The sequence below is a fragment of the Chiloscyllium plagiosum genome, unplaced genomic scaffold (genome assembly GCF_037043375.1).
Source record: "Chiloscyllium plagiosum isolate Xiang-an unplaced genomic scaffold, Cpla_swu_hap1 HiC_scaffold_26, whole genome shotgun sequence".
In the NCBI taxonomy this organism is placed as follows: domain Eukaryota; kingdom Metazoa; phylum Chordata; class Chondrichthyes; order Orectolobiformes; family Hemiscylliidae; genus Chiloscyllium; species Chiloscyllium plagiosum.
In genome coordinates, this window is record NW_028270164.1 from 51,609,046 (window position 1) to 51,629,193 (window position 20,148).

The 20,148-nt window shown below is 43.1% G+C and overlaps 1 protein-coding gene across 2 annotated transcripts in view; it reads right to left on the reverse strand.

Moving 5' to 3' along the window:
* The window catches only part of LOC122563315 (sodium-coupled monocarboxylate transporter 1-like), a 108,008-nt gene that overhangs the window by 53,157 nt on the left and 34,703 nt on the right, over positions 1–20,148 (reverse strand). For both annotated transcript variants that reach the window (XM_043717035.2, XM_043717034.2), the window contains 2 exons: positions 13,898–14,038; positions 4,310–4,439 (listed from right to left, as the gene is read on the reverse strand). In XM_043717035.2, the coding sequence (XP_043572970.1) occupies positions 4,310–4,439; positions 13,898–14,038 (271 nt within the window). The remainder of the gene's footprint in view (positions 1–4,309; positions 4,440–13,897; positions 14,039–20,148) is intronic.

Below are 20,148 nucleotides of genomic sequence, written 5' to 3' on the forward strand. Positions count from 1 at the left end.
ATTAACATCCCCAATCAGGGGACTCATCTTCAATAACTGACCTTATTATAATCAGGACATCCTATAATCCTATAATCAAATAAGAACTCGGACAGTTTGGTATCTAATGAAGCTCCTGACTGTTTCCTTAAGCCTGCTTCAAAGTTTGGACTACTCTTTCTGCCAGCTGGATGATATTGAGCTGTCTTTATATAACAAATACATTTCAACTTTAGGAAATAGTCAAATTCCCTGTTAATAAGCCTGTCTGTGATCAACACTTAACGGTAGATGGGAAGATACTGAGGGTGGACTTGCAGAAGCCGAAGTGTTTCTACTGTAACATGATGAGACACATTAACACAGACTGCTGGAATTTGTGAGGGAAATCAATGGGACTTATTGGAGATTGTAAGAATGAGTGAGATAGAAATTCAGGAGTGAAAAGTCACAATCTCAGATTGTAGTTTTACTATAACTAAAAAACTGAAGGAAAACAATGCTATGAGTTTAGATGAATTACGTAGGATAGATGAGAAATATGAAAGTTTTTGATCTAAAGGGGAGATAGCCCTTTTTCTTCAAAGGAAGCATCCAAGCCAGTAACTATACTAAGAGACACAGAGGCCATTCAACCTTGCAGGAGGAGGATTTAATTTTCTCTCCAGAGAATTCAACGAAAACCAAAATGTTGGTGAATGGGATGGGGGCAGAGCTTATCCTTGTTCCATTGAACAAAGTCCAATTGGAGTTGACTTGCTGTCGGGACCTGTGATAGTCTGGTTAGTTAAGGAAGTACCTGTGGGCAGAATTGATTTACTTCTGGGAAATGGGTGAGGAAGTTGTAGCTTTGACTATTATCACAGAATTTGGAGATAGTGAGAACTGCAGATGCTGGAGAGTCAGAGTGGATACAGTAGGGAGTTGGGTAAAGCACAAGTAAAGCAGCGTCAGCGAAGAAGGGGAGTCAACATTTCAGATCAGCACCTTTTATCAGAACTTTATTGTTTCAGGTTGTGCTTGAAGAGGTTCAGGGTGAAGGAGTGATCAGGCATTTACAGTGGGAGAGAGACCCACTGAGGGAGGAGGAAAACTTCTTCAAGTTTGGCATCCCTCGTAGAGAATTCGGAGTATGGCTTTCAGTAACTTGGAGATAGTGAGAACTGTAGATGCTGAAGAGTCAGAGTGGATAGAGAGTAGAATCAGAAAAAGTGCAGCAGGTCAAGCAGCATCAGAGGAGAAGGGGAGTTGACATTTCAGGTTTGAACCTTTCAACAGTCTTAATGAAAGGTTCCAACCTGAAGCATTGACTCCCTTTTCTTCTGATGTTGCTTGACCTGCTGTCCTTTTTCCAGCTGCACTATTTATCTACTCTATTATCATAAAATGTCCAGTTGAGGCTAAAAAGATAGAACATTTGAAATATTTGCTAAAAAGACAGAACAATAGCTTTCCAGATCAATGGCTAAACACAGTGCATGACCAGAGCTCAGATATACCCTAAGCAGATGGTTGGATATAAGAAAATCTGATTAAGAATGACAGTAATTCAGATGAGCTGTTTGGCACGTTTTCATTAATTGAAGCTGAGAGAGAAGATCTAGGGTTGATTAAGCTGGGACAGCCAACTCACAGTGAAGCTGAGGCTGAAGGAGTTCCAGAATATTATTGTATTCAAAGTGGAGTTCTCATGACGAAGTGGAGAAAAGCCTCACAGACCTGCAAATGACAAATGTTCATCACATTTTGGTACCAGTCAGATACTGCAAGGAGACACTGCGAGTACCAGGTGAAATTCTGCTGGAAGGATGTGAATCTGTGAACATCAATAAATCAGTACTCTACATGGCTAAGACTTCATAAAGTCATAGTGTAGCTCTGTAAAACACATCATACGGTTCATAATTATTTATTTGTAGTTTAGAATCTTAACGTCAATCTGGGTCTGAAAACAGGTAAATTAGTGAAGCTGTGAACTTTTAAGATTCTTTAACTTTGGTTCTGATCTTGGTGATGGAGGGCTTGATTTCCAGAGCATTACCACAATGACATGCAATAGACTATTAGCGACAAAGAGTACTTACAGCCACAGGATGGAACTAGGATAATTAGTGAATTAGTACATTATATAATTGCTTAGAAAGAAGATGCTGACAAAACATTTGTAAACAGACATGGTAGTGGGAAAAGAGACAAAAACAACTGCAGACGCTGGATTCCAAAGCAGACAGTAGGAGGCTGCAAGAACACAGCAAGCCAGGCAGCATTAGGTAGTGGAGAAGTCGACAGTTTGGGTGTAATCCATTACATCCAAAACATCGACTTCTCCACCTCCTGATGCTGCCACTGTAGTGGTAAAGGCTAGAAATTTAAAGTGGTATTTATAGGAGAAGTTGTCAAAACTTTAAAGTCTGAGAGTGGATAGATCACACAGCCCAAATGGCAAGAATTTCAGGTTACTGGAGAAGCATGGCTGCAGATAGCAAAACAACTTGCCATATTCACAGAATTTTGTTTTGAGACAAAGGAGGTGTCAAAGATGGAAAGTCATAAATGTGCCAATCGAGTTAAAGTTTTTATGTACATTCCTGATAACCACAGACTGGCCAGCTTATCATCACTGGTCAGCAAGATATTAGAATCAATAAACACTGAAAAAAGTGACAGGCGCTTTGGAACATTTGTTTTGACGAATCTGGTTGAACCTTTTGTATGAAGTAACAGAGAATGTGAATGAACAAAATGCAGTGGAACTTCCTCATATAGATGTATAAAAAGCAATTGATAGAGTTCCATAAGTTACATAACTTAACCTCACACAATAGTGGTCAATATCAATATCAATTGAATAAAACAAATGGTGTAAAGATAGAAAACAACCAGTCACAAATGGTTAACAAAATCAGAAATTGCTGATCTGGCAGCATGTGTGGAGAGAAAGCAGAGTTAACATTGTGTTTGGTGACCCTACTTCAGAATGAACCCACAACGTTAACTCTGCTTTCTCTCCACACGTGCTGCCAGGCATGTTGAGTTTTTCCAGCAATTTCAGGTTTTGATTCTGATTTCCAGCATCCATAATTCTTTGTTTTTTTAGTCATTAATGGTTATTTCTCAGACTCAATAGTGGTGGACAATGGTGTTCTCCAACAGTCAGTTCCAGATTCACTATTCGACTTTATATTTGAGCAAAACTTCACCAAGTGCTGAAGATAGCACACTTGGAACAACGGCAAACAATGTGAATGATATCAATTGATTGCAACATGATTTACAGAAAAGGCACACTGGGCCAGAAGAAATTTGATACTCAGAAATGTGAGGTGATGCATTTTGTCAGAACATATGGAGAGAGTAAATGTACACTTACTTGCTGGTGTAATTTTAAAGAGAGGACATGGATAGAAGGACCTAGAAAGTTCTTGTGCAATAATTTTGAGTGCTGGCAAGATATGCTAAAACTGTATTAACTAAAGCAAGTGGGATCTTGAGCTTCATACAGAGGCATTTAATTAAAAAGGAGGAATGATTATGTTGATCTTTAATATATCTCTGTTCAGAGTATTATGTCCAGATTAGATTAGATTACATTACTTAGATTAGATTACTTACAGTGTGGAAACAGGCCCTTCGGCCCAACAAGTCCACACCGACCCGCCGAAGCGCAAACCACCCATACCCCTACATTATCCCTTTAACCTAACACTACGGGCAATTTAGCATGGCCAATTCACCTGACCCGCACATCTTTGGACTGTGGGAGGAAACCGGAGCACCCAGAGGAAACCCACGCAGACACGGGGAGAATGTGCAAACTCCACACAGTCAGTCGCCTGAGTCGGGAATTGAACCCGGGTCTCCGGCGCTGTGAGGCAGCAGTGCTAACCACTGTGCCACCGTTCCGCCCACCAGTTTTGGTCTCCACACTTTGAGCAATACAGAGGAGATTTACTAGAATTCACCAGAGATGAGGGAATTTAGCTCCAGGGTTAAATTGGAGAAAGTGGAATTGGAGTATGGTTGGAGTTAAAGGAGTATGGATGTTTAATAAGGTGGACATCCGTTGATGACAGCAAAACTTGAGGACATCGATTTAAGGCAAGAATATTGGGGCAAACTATTTACTATACCAAGTGATAACTACCAGAATTTAATGTTTCAGAGGAAGGTATGATGATCAATGATTTTACAAAAGACTGATTAGTCATTTGACAGAGGTAACTTTTAGGATATTTGATCATGGAGCTGGGGAATACAACTAACTGAATTGCTCTACAGAGATCTGGCATGAACCCGATGTGCCGCACGTTTTCCTGAGCTGTCAGCTTACCTGGTCTGAGGCTCTGACTTTATTTTGAGTTAGGGGATCACATTGGTGATAAATAGCGTACATAGTGAGCCCAGTAAAGACTGCACAGATGGCTATTATCCACAGACCAACCAAATTGAGGTAGAGAGATCTGAAATAAAGAAAATCTGAGAATGGCAGCTTCAAGGGACTGGAAGTGAACAACTTATAATTGCTGGGAGACATTCATAAAAATAAAACAAGTCAATATAGCTCTGTGGAGAAAATAAAAGGGACTCTCAGTCCTGGACCATTAGTAGGCAGTGCACAGTCCAATCTAAGACTGAGAATCAAGCTTATGCAACCAGCTTTTCAGTCCTCCAGGTGGCACAGTGCAATTTCAAAGATTTTTTAAAAAAACACCCTCATAACAAAGGAAGAATAAAAGACACAGACACTGCGATGATTGCAATAATGAAAAGCTCTGTACACTTGTAATGGTAGAAAATCCATATCAGATGTGCCAGAGTTAGATCTATCACATTAGTACATAGAACATAGAAGACGACAGCGCAGTACAGGCCCTTTGGCCCTCGATGTTGCGCCGATCCAAGCCCACCTAACCTATACTAACCCACTATCCTCCATATACCTATCCAATGCCCGCTTAAATGCCCATAAAGAGGGAGAGTCCACCACTGCTACTGGCAGGGCATTCCATGAACTTACGACTCGCTGAGTGAAGAACCTACCCCTAACTTCAGTCCTATATCTACCCCCCCTTAATTTAAAGCTATGCCCCCTTGTAATACCCGACTCCATACGCGGGAAAAGGCTCACACTGTCAACCCTATCTAACCCCCTAATCATCTTGTACACCTCAATCAAGTCACCCCTAAACCTTCTTTTCTCTAATGAAAACAGCCCCAAGTGTCTCAGTCTTTCCTCATACGATCTTCCTTCCATACCAGGCAACATCCTGGTAAACCTCCTCTGCACCCGTTCCAGTGCCTCCACATCCTTCCTATAGTATGGCGACCAAAACTGCACACAATATTCCAGATGCGGCCGCACCAGAGTCTTCTACAACTGCATCATGACCTCAGGACTCCAGAACTCAATTCCTCTACCAATAAAAGCCAGTACGCCATATGCCTCTTCACTGCACTATTTACCTGGGTGGCAACTTTCAGAGATCTGTGTACATGGACACCAAGATCCCTCTGCTCATCCACACTACCAAGTATCCGACCATTAGCCCAGTACCCCGTCTTTTTGTTATTCTTCCCAAAGTGAATCACCTCACACTTAGCTACATTGAATTCCATTTGCCACCTTTCTGCCCAGCTCTGCAGCTTCTCTATATCCTGCTGTAACCTGCCACATCCTTCTTCACTGTCAACAACTCCTCCGACTTTCGTATCATCCGCAAACTTGCTCACCCAACCTTCTAACCCCTCTTCCAGGTCATTCATAAAAATGACAAACAGCAATGGTCCCAAAACTGATCCTTGCGGAACACCGCTAGTGACGGCACTCCATGAAGAAACTTTGCCATCAACTACTACCCTCTGTCTTCTTCCATCCAGCCAATTCCTAATCCAAACCTCCAACTCACCCTCAATGCCATATCTCCGTATTTTCTGCAGTAGCCTACCATGGGGAACCTTATCAAACGCCTTACTAAAATCCATATATACCACATCTACCACTTTCCCCTCATCAACCTCCTTCGTCACCTTTTCAAAGAATTCAATAAGGTTTGTGAGGCACGACCTGCCCTTCACAAAACCATGCTGACTATCCTTGATCACATTATTCCTATCCAGATGTGCATAAATCCTATCCAGATGTGCATAAATCCTATCCCTTACAATTCTCTCTAAGACTTTGCCCACAACAGAAGTGAGACTCACCGGCCTATAGTTACTAGGGTTATCCCTACTCCCCTTTTTGAACAAGGGAACCACATTTGCTATCCTCCAGTCTTCTGGCACTACTCCTGTAGACAAAGAGGACATAAAAATCAAGGCCAATGGCTCTGCAATCTCCTCCCTTGCTTCCCAGAGAATCCTAGGATAAATGCCATCAGGCCCAGGGGACTTATCTATTTTCACCTTTTCCAGGATTTCCAACACCTCTTCTCTACATACCTCAAAGCCATCCATTCTACTTATTTGTGACTCAGTATTCACATCGACGACAATGCCCTGTTCCTGAGTAAATACTGAAGAAAAGTATTCATTCAGTGTCTCCCCAATCTCTTCCGCCTCCACACACAACTTCCCACTACTATCCTTGACTGGACCTATTCCTACCCTAGTCATTCTTTTATTCCTAACATACCTATAGAAAGCCTTAGGGTTTTCCCTAATCCTACCGACTAAGGACCTTTCATGTCCCCTCCTTGCTGCTCTTAGCTCTCTCTTCAGGTCCTTCCTGGCTACCCTATACCTCTCAATCGCCACAATTGAACCTTCACGTCTCATCTTGAGATAGGCCGCCCTCTTCCATTTAACAAGGGATTCCAATTCCTTATTAAACCACGGCTCCCTCGCACGACCCTTTCCTCCCTGCCTGACAGGTACATAATTATCAAGGACACTCAATAGTTGCTCCTTGAACAAGCTCCACATATCATTTACACTATTGCCTTGGAGTCTACTTTTCCAAGCCACACATCCTAAGTCATGCCTCACCGCATCATAATTTCCCTGACCCCAGCTATAACTCTTGCCTTGTAGTACACACTTATCCCTCTCCATCACGAGAGTAAAAATCACCGAATTATGGTCACTATCCCCAAAGTGCTCACCTACCTCTAATTCTAACACCTGGCCTGGTTCGTTACCCAGAACCAAATCCAGTATGGCCTCACCTCTTGTTGGCCTGTCTACATATTGTGTCAGGAAACTCTCCTGCACACATTGAACAAACACTGACCCATCTAACGAACTTGAGCTATAGCTTTCCCAATCAATATCAGGAAAGTTAAAGTCCCCCATAACAACCACCCTATTACTGTCACTCATCTCCTGAATCACCTTCCCTATCCTTTCTTCAATGATTCTAGGACCAATAGGAGGCCTGTAAAAGACTCCTAACAGGGTGACCTCACCTTTCCTATTCCTAACCTCAGCCCAAACTACCTCAGATGGCAAGTCCTCATCCATCGTCCTTTCCACCACTGTAATACTATCTTTGACAAGCAATGCCACACCTCCCCCTCTTTTACCCCCACCTCTGACCCTACTAAAACATTTAAATCCTGGAACCTGCAACAGCCAATCCTGTCCCTGTTCTAGCCATGTCTCCGTAATAGCCACAACATCGAAGTCCCAGGTACCAACCCACGCTGCAAGTTCACCTACCTTATTTCGTATACTTCTTGCATTGAAGTATACACACTTCAAGCCACTTTCCTGTTTACAGGCACCCTCCTTGGAAATTGAGGCCATGTTCCTAACCTCCCTACACTCCAGGCCCTGCACCCTGAAGCTACAATCTGGGTTCCCATGCCCCTGCAGAGTTAGTTTAAACCCCCCCCAAGAGCACTAGCAAACCTCCCCCCAAGGATACTGGTGCCCCTCAGGTTCAGGTGTAGACCATCCTGTTTATAGAGGTCCCACCGTCCCCAGAAAGAACCCCAGTTATCCAAAAACCGGAATCCCTCCCTCCTGCACCATCCCTGTAGCCACGCATTTAAGTGTTCTCTTTCCCTATTCCTCGAATCTCTATCACGTGGCACGGGTAACAAACCAGAGACAACAACTCTGTTCGTTCTAACTCTGAGCTTCCAACCTAGCTCCCTGAAAGCCTGTCTAACATCCTCGGCACTCCTCCTACCTATGTCATTGGTGCCAATATGGACCACGACTTCGGGCTGCTCCCCCTCCCCCTCCAGGACCCGGAAAACACGATCAGAGACATCACGTACCCTTGCACCTGGGAGGCAACATACCAAACGTGACCAATATATCTATTTTTTGGGCTATTACAATATCGAATTCTAATTGATCCTACAATGTATTTCTGAATATATAATTCTTGTGGTGATTATTATGTTTGTGGTTCACTGGATCCAGAAAGAGTACACAAAGTAAACATAGTATAAACATTAACAGGCTGTTATGGACCAGACCAGACCCACTCAAAATATTTTAAGAAGGTAGCGTAGACCATAACTTCTTTTAAAGGTCAGTGTGAAGTGCATGTTCCAGATGTGATGCAATTGCTCAAAAACTCCATGCTAAGCAAAACACAATTTATTTTAACATTTTAGTTAAAATACAAACAAAAGAAAGAATAATTTAGAATAACTTAAATTTTGGAAAACTTATCTGAATATTAGATACTATGTAACTGTTCCAATATACATCCCATAAACAGACAACTTGGCAAAAAAGTAAATTTAGACACTAATTCTTACATGCTGTTTTCCAATCCGGGAGAAAACAACATCAAGAGAGATTTCAGAGAAAGCAGCAGTTAAGAATCCATTACTGAGGCTTCCTACTCCACTGGGACCCAGCTTCTAACTGCTACAACTCAAAAAAACTAGAAGGCTTGATCTGTGAGAACTGGCTATTGCCCTTCCATTGTTACAACTGTTCTAAAGAAAACCTAAAGGCCTACTCTGATTGCTGACTTAGGTGGTCTCCCATAGCCACGTCAGCAACTCTGCCTTTACAATCACTCTTCAAAAGAAAATCCGGGACAAAATAACATTTTTATAATAACAGTCTTATCACACAGGGAATACTTTATTGTATGTCCTCTCAGCTTCACTGTCAGTTCTCAGATAGCTGCTCCTAGCTTCTACACAAGTTCACCTGACCCACTCTCTTAAAGGAGCAACACACACTCAATTACATTCACAATATCCCAACCCCCTTTATTTCAATACTGCCTTTAACAATACATAGATCCAACAGATATAACTGTTGTGCAAGCATTGCAGCTAACATACGTACGTTGTCAGGAATATTTACAAAAAAACGGAAGATAAAAATAACCATTCCATAGTCTACATTGACTTAATCAGTTTCTCAGTGGGATAGTGATCCCGAGAAAACTTCTCTGAAACCTTTTCTAATATAGGGTGGAAGCTTAGAGCTAGAACAAACAGAGCTGTTATCTCTGATCTGTAACCCATGCCACATGCTAGTGAGATAAGGAACAGGGACAGAGAAGAGTTCAACATGTGGCTGCAGGAATGGTGCAGGAGGGAGGGTTTCAGATACCTGGATAACTGGGGCTCTTTCTGGGGTAGGTGGGACCACTACAAACAGGATGGTCTACACCTGAACCAGAGGGGTACCAATATCCTGGGGGGAGATTTGCTAATGCTTGTCAGGAGGGTTGAAACTAATTCAGCAGGGGGATGGAACCTGAATTGTAGCTCCAGTGTACAGAAGGTTGAGAGTAATGAGGTCATAAATAAGGTTTCAAAGTTACAAGAGTGTGCCGGCAGGTTGGAAGCTGGTTTGAAGTGCACCTCCAGAATAACGTGGATGAACTTGCAGCATGGGTTAGTATCTTGGACTTCAATATTGTGGCCATTTCTAAGATATGGATAGAGCAGGGACAGGAATGGTTCTTGCAGGTTCCGGGGTTTAGATGTTTCAGTAAGAACAAGGAAGGTGGTGGAAGAGGGGGAGATGTGGCATTGTTAATCAAGGACAGTATTACAGTAGCAGAAAGGACTCGTTGACTGAGGTAGTATGGGCTGAGGTTAGAATCAGGAAAGGAAAGGACACCCTGTTGAGAGTTTTGTGTAGGCCTCCAAAAAGTTCCAGAAATGTAGAGGAAAGGATTGCAAAGATGATTCTGGATCGGAGCAAAAGTAACAGGGTAGTTGTTATGGGGCACTTTAACTTTCCAAATGTTGACTGGAAAAGTTTGAGTACTTTAGATTGGTCAGTTTTTGTCCAATGTGTGCATGAGGGTTTCCTGACACAGTATGTTGACAGGCCAACAAGAGGCGAGGCCAGATTGGATTTGGTACTGGGTAATGAACTGGGCCAGGTGTTAGATTTGGAGGTAGGTGAGCACTTTGGTGATAGTGATCACAATTCGGTTATGTTAACTTTAGTGATGGAAAGAGGTAGGTATATACTGCAGGGCAAGAGATATTGCTGGGGGAAAGGCAATTATGATGCAATTAGGCAAGATTTAGAGTGCATTGGATGGGGAAGGACTCTGCAGAGGATGGGCACAATTGAAATGGAGCTTATTCAAGGTACAGCTGCTGCCTGTCCTTGATACGTATGTACCTGTTCAAGCTAGGGAGCTGTGGTTTACTAAAGTTGAATCTCTTGTCAAGAGGAAGAAGGCGGCTTATGTTAAAGACCAGATGTGAAGGTTCAATTAGGGCACTTGAGAGTTACAAATTAGCCAGGAAGGACCTAAACAGAGAGGTAAGAAGAGCTAGGAGGGGACATGAGACGTCTTTGCCAGGTAGGATCAAGGAAAACCCTAAAGCTTTCTATAGATATGTCAGAAATAAAAGAATGACTAGAGTAAGATTGGGGCCAGACAAGGACAGTAGTGGGAAGTTGTGCGTTGGTGAAAGGAGATAGGAGAGGTGCTAAGTGAATAGTTTTCATCAGTATTCACACTGGAAAATGACAATGTTGTTGAGGAGAATACTGAGATACAGGCTATTAGACTAGATGGGATTGAGGCTCATAAGGAAGAGGTGTTAGCAATTCTGGATAATGTGAAAATAGATAAGTCACCTCAGCCGAATGGGATTTATCCTAGGATTCTGTGGGAAGCTAGGGAGGATACTGCAGAGCCTTTGGCTTTGTTCTTTATGTCGTCATAGTCTATGGGAATAGTGCCAGAAGACTGGAGGATAGCAAAAGTGGTCCCTTTGTTCAAGAAGGGGAGTACAGACAACCCTAGACCAGTGAGCCTTACTTTGGTTGGATTATAAGAGATAGGATATATGATAATCTAGAAATGAACTGTTTGATTAGGGACAGTCAACACGGTTTTGTGAAGGATAGGTCGTGCCTCACAAGCCTTATTGAGTTCTTTGAGAAGGTGACCAAGCAGGTGGATGAAGGTAAAGTGGTTGATGTGGTGTATATAGATTTCAGTAAAGTGTTTGTTAAGGTTCCCCCCAGTAGTCTATTGCAGAAAATACAGTGGCACGGGATTGAGGGTGAGTTAGCAGTTTGGATCAGAAATTGGCTAGCTGAAAGAAGACAGAGAGTGGTGGTTGATGGGAAATGCTCATCCTGGAGTTCAGTTACTAGTAGTGTGCCATAAGGATCTGTTTTAGGGCCACTGCTGTTTGTCATTTCTATAAATTAAATGAATGCAGGCGTAGAAGGATGGATTAGTAAATTTGTAGGTGACACTAAGGTCAGTGGAGTTGTTGACAGTGCCAAAGGATGTTGCAGGTTACAGAGATACATAGATAAGCTGCAGAGCTGGGCTGAGAGGTGGCAATGGAGTTTAATGTGATAAAGTGTGAGGTGATTCACTATGGAAGGAGTAACAGGAATAAAAAGAGTACTGGGCTAATGGAAAGATTCTTGGTAGTGTGGATGAGAAGATAGATCTCAGTGTCCATTTACATAGATCCCTGAAAGTTGCCATCCAGATCGATAGGGTTGTTAAGAAGACACACAGTGTGTCAGCTTTCATTGGTAGAGGGATTGAGTTTCGGGGTCATGTTGCAGCTGCACAAATCTCTGCTGCGGCCGCACTTGGAGTATTGCGTACAGTTCTGGTTGCCACATTATAGGAAGGATGTGGTAACATTGGAAAGGGTGCAGAGGAGATTTACCAGGATGTTGCCTGATATGGAGGAAAGGACTTATGAGGAAAGGCTGAGAGACTTAAGGCTGTTTTCGTTACAGAGAAGAAGGTTGAGAGGAGATTTAATGGAGACATACAAGGTGATCAGAGGATTAGATAGGGTGGACAGTGAGACTCTTTTCCCTTGGATGGTGATGGCTAGCATGAGGGGACATAGCTTTAAGTTGAGGGGTAATAGATATAGGACAGATGTCAGAGGTAGTTTCTTTACTCAGAGTGTAGTAGGGACGTGGAATGTCCAGTTTGCAACAGTAGTAGACTTGCCAACATTCAGGGCATTTAAATGCTCACTGGATAAACACAATGGAATAGTGTAGATTAGATGGGCTTCAGATTGGTTTCACAGGTCAGTGCAACATCGAGGGCTGAAGGGCCTGTACTGCGCTTAATGTTCTACCTTCTATCATCTCTCAGGCTTCCAGAAGCTCCCTCTCTGATTGACTGTTGCTGCCCTGTAATGTTGCTGTTGTCTTCTCCATGGTTTTGGCCAACCCTGGCTTGGAGACACATGACTCAGTTAACACCACTGGTCCCATCTGGACCGGCTTTGTATTTTGAGGTTTGCTCTCCCCCAACCCTCCACCCCCTCCATTGGGGAGGTGCAGCAACCAGGTGGTCGACATTTCTCCGCCAGACCAAGTCATCCCTAGACTGCACTGTATATGAGAACAGCCCTACTGAGCCACCACTACTGATTAGAACCATTTCTCCCTAGATGTATTATTCTGAGCAGGAATACCCTGAACTATAGGTTCCCATCTTTCTGACAATCTATCCTTCCTGATTTCGCTCTACCACCTGTCTGGTCTCTTCTGGCCGCAATAAGTAAACATGGTTCTCAGCTGGTAGTTGAATATGAAGGATGCCGCCAAACTCTGGGTTGTCGCATGTGATATGTTGCTGTACGTGCTAAGGAACCTGCTGAGTCACTGTTCTAGTGAACCCTCCCTTTGTGAAGCCTTTAAGGCTTGCTTTAAGATTTATAAAAATCTCTCCACCTGTCCATTTGTCGCAGATTGATACAGAGTCAATCACATATGTCTGACTGTGATTTTCCAGGTACTCTTCAAACTCTTGCACCACAAACTGAGGAGCATTATCACTCATGACTTGCTTGTGGTTCCTGACCCTGGCAAATATTTCATCTAGTCGGTCTATCGTTGCCTCTGCTGATATCAAGACCACCATCTCAGATCACTTCGGAGTGGGTATCCATGACCGCTAGTAACACCCGCCCCTCCACTGGAGATAGGTGGACTGGACATACTAAATTGCCCATACTGGCCACAGGTTAGGTGGACTGGCCATGGGAATTGCAGAGATTAGGTAGGGAGGCACATCTAGGTTGGATGCTCAGACGCCACAAACAGAATAGTCCCGCAAGACATCTAGAACAATAAATAGAATACAAGGGAGATGGAGGACATACTTGAACAGAGAATACTTCATTGCGTCCTCTCAGCTCCAGTGACCTTTCAGACAACCTCCCCTAACTCCAGCTTCTGGGTGACCTGACCTGACCTGCTCTTTTGAAGGGGCAACATACACCCAATGATGTACATGACAGCAGTTTGATGAATTATTCTCTAAGGTAGAATTTCCTTTGCACTATATTACAAACAAGATAATGATTGAGACAACTGAAGAGGAGCTGGTGCCAAGATGAGGGAATACCTGGAGGTTGTAGGCAACATGAAGTGGGTTTATTTAACTATCAATATATAACTACCAATGAACTATTTGAGTACTATGCCACACACTTCAATAGATCAAAGCAACTGCAGAGCTGGTACTTACAGCTTAGCCTCAAACTGGCTTCTACAAGAGAGATACCGCTGAACCTGAGACTGATTAATGCCATAAATAGCTGTCCACACAAAAGTTCCACCAACCACGATCGTCCAGAAGGTGTGTCGTCTTACTGGGCTTGGATCAAAGCTGAGAAGAGACAAGGAAACAGTGGTGAGGATTCATTGTTCAGTTTGCTGTAGGCTTATTGCTGGAGTAACTATGGGACATGAAAGACAAGCAAAATGCTACCATCGTGCGCACTAGCACATGCCCATGTGAGCACTGGATCTCAGCTGGCAGTATAGCACAGCGCTGAGGTAGTGCTACCTGTTCAAAAGACTATCTCTTTCATTTTGGCATTTACTTGTGGCCCTAGCTGCCTGTTCTGACAGTTATAGAATCATATAGCACAGAACAGACCCTTTGGTCCAACTCATCTGTGCCGACCAGACTTCCCAACCTGACTCAGTCCCATTTGCCAGCATTTGGCCCATATTCCTCTCAAGCCTTTGTATTCGTGTACCCGTCCAGGTGGCTTTTAAACATTGTGATTATATTTGCTTCCACCACTTCCTCTGGCAGCTCGTTCCAGATACGCACCACCCTCTGCATGAAAAGGTTATCCCTCAGCTCCCTTTTTATATTTTTCCCCTCTCACATTAAACCCATGTCCTCTAATTTTGGACTCCATCACCCGAGATAAAAGACCTTGGCTATCAATCCTATCCATAGTTAAAAATCACACAACACCAGGTTATAGTCCAACAGGTTTAATTGGAAGCACACTAGCTTTCGGAGCGACGCTCCTTCATCAGGTGATTGTGGAGGGCTCGATCGTAACACAGAATTTATAGCAAAAATTTGCAGTGTGATGTAACTGAAATTATACATTGAAGAACTGATTGTCTGTTAAGCCTTTCATCTGTTAGAATACAGTGATAGTTTCACTTCTTTCATGTGTAAAACACAAAACCCTTTTTTTTAAAGTTGCATTCTCAGGTTAGCTGTTAACAATGGTGATAGTCTATTGTCAACTTATCGGACCACACCCTTCGACCAGAAGAGATTGAAGTCCTGAGTAGGGTTCTCAACTTCTGCCCCACCATCAAAATGGACCCGTTGGTTCTGGCAGCAGACACAGAGGAGTTCATCAGACGAATGAGACTCCAGGAATTCTTTCAAGGTGCTGGCAGTGATCCCAATGAGCCCACTGATGAACTAGAACAGTCATCACAGGGATCTGTAGAGGAGCGACCAAAGAAGGTGTCAACTTGGACCCCAGCAGAGGGCCGCTGCCCTGGGCTTGACATGTATGCTCAACCTGTCAGGAAATATATAAATGCCAGATTCATCAGCCGTACCCATAAGGTAGAGCAAAACATCACCAGTTCCCAACGCAATGCCATCCAGGCTCTCAAAACCAATCACAACATTGTCATCAAACCAGCAGATAAAGGAGGAGCCGTTGTCATTCAGAATAGAACAGATTACTGCAAGGAAGTGTACCGACAACTGAACAACCAGGAACACTACAGGCAACTACCAGCTGATCCGACCAAAGAACACACCCGAGAATTAAACACACTGATCAGAACTTTGGATCCAGTCCTTCAGAGTTCCCTACGCGCCCTCATCCCACGTACTTCTCGTATAGGCGACTTCTACTGCCTTCCAAAGGAACACAAAGCCAACACACCGGGACGTCCCATCGTGTCGGGAAATGGGACCCTATGTGAGAATCTCTCTGGCTATGTGGAAGGTATCTTGAAACCTATTGTACAGGGGATCCCCAGCTTCTGTCGCGACACTACGGATTTCTTACAGAAACTCAGCACCCATGGACCAGTCAAACCGGGAAAATTCCTCGTCACAATGGACGTTTCCGCACTCTACACCAGCATCCCCCACAATGATGGCATCGTAGCAACAGCCTCAGTACTCAACACCAACAACTGCCAATCTTCAAACACCATCCTATAACTCATCCGCTTTATCCTCGATCATAACGTCTTCACCTTTGACAACCAATTCTTCATCCAGACACACGGAACAACCATGGGGACCAAATTTTCACTCCAATATGCTAACATTTTTATGCACAGGTTCGAACAAGATTTCTTCTCTATGCAGGATCTCCAACCGACATTGTACACCAGGTACATTGATGACATTTTCTTCCTCTGGACCCATGGCGAGGAGTCACTGATAAAACTACACAGTGACATCAACAAGTTTCATCCCACCATCAAACTCACCATGGACTACTCTCGACTGTCGACTGTCTGTCTCATTCTTGGAGACGTGCATCTCCATCAAGGACGGACACCTCAGCACCACACTCTACCGCAAACCCACAGACAACCTCACAATGCTACACTTCTCCAGCTTCCACCCAAAACATATTAAAACAGCCATTCCCTATGGACAAGCCCTACACATACACCGGATCTGCTCAGATGAGGAGGAACGTGACGGACACCTGGAAGTACTCAAAGATGCCCTCACAAGAACAGGGTATGATGTTCAACTCATTGACCGCCAGTTTCGACGTGCCACAGCAAGGAACCGTAATGACCTCCTCAGGAGACAGACACGTGCTGCAACTGACAGGGTACCCTTCGTTGTTCAGTATTTCCCAGGGGCAGAAAAATTACGCCATGTTCTTCGTGACCTGCAACACATTATCAATGAGGATGAGCACCTCACCAAGACCTTCCCCACACCTCCACTACTTGCCTTTAAACAACCGCCAAACCTCAAACAGATCATTGTTCGTAGCAAACTGCCTGGCTCTCAGGACAACTCCATACAACCCTGTCATGGTGGACGCTGCAAAACGTGTCAGATTGTGGACATAGAAACCACTATTACGCGTGGGAACACCTCCCACCGTGTACATGGCAGGTACTCATGTGACTCAGCCAACATCTTATACGTTGCAGGCAGGGATGCCTGGAGGCTTGGTACATTGGGGAAACCGAGCAAAGGCTACGACAACGGATGAATGGACACCACACAACAATCAACAGACAGGAGGGTTCCCTCCCAGTTGGGGAACACTTCAGTGGTCCAGGACATTCGGCCTCGGACTTTCGGGTGACCATCCTCCAAGGTGGACTTTGGGACAGGCAGCAGAGGAAAGTGGCTGAGCAGAGGCTGATAGCTAAGTTCGGTACCCATAGGGAGGGCCTCAACCGGGACCTTGGGTTCATGTCACATTACAGGTGATCACCATTGCACTACACACACACAGATATTCCTACACACACACACTCTCACATACACATGGACACAGATACACACAGACGTGCACACAGACACCCACACATACACCCCCTCACAGACTTAAGACACTCTGCACTCACTACACACACACACTCACACCCACAACCCCCACCCCAGACAGACACACATACAGACAGACAAAGACCCACTTGCACACATATATTTTGTGTGATGAATTTTTTTGGTACTTTCAGAGTTACATTGCACTTTGCTCAAAAACCACATACATTCATGTAGAACTCTGAGCTCAAAATCTGCATGAATTTATGTAAAACTCTGTTATCTCACTTTTTAGATTGGAATCAATCTAAACATCAGGTCATAGACAGAGAACACAGGGGGCTAACACATTCAACATATTGTCTAGCTATCACCATTGTTAACAGCTAACCTGAGAATGCAACTTTAAAAAAAAGGGTTTTGTGATTTACACATGAAAGATGTGAAACTATCACGGTATTCTAACAGATGAAAGGCTTAACAGACAATCAATTCTTCAATGTATAATTTCAGTTACATAACACTGCAAATTTTTGCTATAAATTCTGTGTTACGATCGATCCCTCCACAATCACCTGATGAAGGAGCGTCGCTCCGAAAGCTAGTGTGCTTCCAATTAAACCTGGTGTTGTGTGATTTTTAACTTTGTACACCCCAGTCCAACACCGGCATCTCCGAATTATGAATCCTATCCATGCCTCTCATGATTTTATAAACTTCCATAAGGTCTCTGATGTGCCAGGAAAATTAGCCCAACCTATTCAGCCTCTCCCTATAGTTCAAACCTCCAGTCCTGACAACATTCTTGTAAATCTTTTCTGCATTCTCTCAGGTTTAACAACATCCTTCCTATAGAAGGACTACCAGAATTGTTTGCAATATTTGAAAAATGGCCTCACCAATGTCCTGTACAATCGCAACATGAAATCACAACTCCTATACTCAATGTTATGAAGGCAAGTGCACCAAATATCTTCTTCATTACTTTGTCTACCTGCAGCTCCACTTTAAAGGAACTATGCACCTGCATGTTCAGGAAATATTGTATGTTACCATACAATAATACAACACTTCTCAAAATGTCATTATGTCCCAAATAGCTAATTACACACACTTGAACTGAACCCCACTGCTCTTTTTTGAGTTGGGATCATTTACAGCCACCTGAGAGGGCAGACTGGGCATCAGTTTAATGTCTCCCTTAAAAGTCAATCTCCCTGACTTTTCTGCACAACCCCTGCACAGCACCAAAATATCAACCTGGAGTGTGAGATCAAATCTCTGCAATAAGTCTGACAATGTAACACAACTTGACTATGATCAGGAAGTTCCTTTGGTGACAATACGCCACAAAAAATGATCATTTCCTTTCTTCTGTAATCTTATACAACATTTGCCAAAGTAGTAACAGAGATTGTATATTAAATTAATTCTGTGTGAAATGTAGTATAAGTTGATGGTTCTGATGGAGTTCATGTTTGTGTTATATTGGCTGTATGGCTGTCCCCATTTACTGATGTCACACTCTAAGAGACTATGTATAGTCCCTGGGCTGTGTAAGGGTTCTGTTCTGGAGTTTAGTCATAATTGATTTGTACAAAAGTTGGAACAAAGTCAGGACATTATAAAGGAACTGTTTATCAGTACAGGACATGTTTGTACATTGGATTTTGAAAATTACACGCTGAATGAGATCGGGTTCATGAGTACGAGTGTTTGCAAGTTGGACGTTCGTAAATCGGAGACCCTTTGTATTTCCTTTTCTGGGATAGTAAACTGAAACAGAAGCTGGACCAATTTAACAGAAAAGCCAGAAGAGTTTGCAACTTGGCAATCGAGTATTGTATAGTTCTGAGGTGTGCAATACAATGTTTCTTTTTAAAGCAGTAAGTGGGAGAATCTGAGATTGAGCAGCAGAAAGAATATTTCAAATTAAGGAAATTTGGCTGACAACATGCTCTTGGATTATTGACCTGCTGAGTCTTAAAATGCTATTAAGTGCCACGAACAGCACAGGAGAAAAAAGAATGACCAGAACTCTCACTGAGAAAGCATCCATCTCTGTTTGTGTGTGTGTGTCTGTGAGAGTGTGAGAGATTGTGTGTGTGCTTTTTTTGTGAAAAAGACAGTAAAACCATGATAGTTTAAAAGGAAAAAAATCAAAAACAAGACGCAGGTCGATGTGAACTACCACCAACTTAATGAACAACCATAACCCTACAGCCAACAGTACACCTTCACTACAAAAATCTAAAGGGCTGAGAAAATCACTTGGAGTTTTCTCTTCAGAATTTTGGTTATCCTGTATACATATTGTTTTCCCACCCGCTGTACATGTTAAGCCATTTTTTCTTTTGTGTGTCTTAATCATGATTGAATGTATATGTATTTGGGGGTTTTGAAAGGTTGCAGAATCCTTTTTTCTCTCTGCTCTTGTTGTAATTTGGTGTCCTGCAATAATTAGTTAATTCACAGTTACTGATGAAACCTGCTGTGAATTGTTTTTATCCAGAGTAGCAGTCAGTCAAGCAAATTGGTCATTTTTGTGGCCTCATTGTATTTAATACATTATGTATGGTGGAACAGTGGGGGACAATTGCCAATGCAATCTTCCCAGTTAAGATGTGACGACACAGACTGTGGGTGGAAATCAGTACGTGGACTTTAGCTTTCGAAGCAAATTGATATATCTGCTCTCTGGGTTCTAATCATTATGAATGACTAACTCTGGTGTACTTATAGCTAACATGCAATAACTTTCTTGTTTTCTGTTAACAGTATCTCTTCTGTACCCTACAGGAGTGTATCCTCTGTGAGTAATCACGACATTTGCCAAAGACAAAGGGGCATTGGTGGCAATAAACAACTTTATACAACCCTTTCCCAGTACCTCAAAATGGTAGAAGTGGCAAATAACTACAAGGTGCCAGCAATGGTCACCTGCAAAAAGACCACAAATCCGTCAATACAAA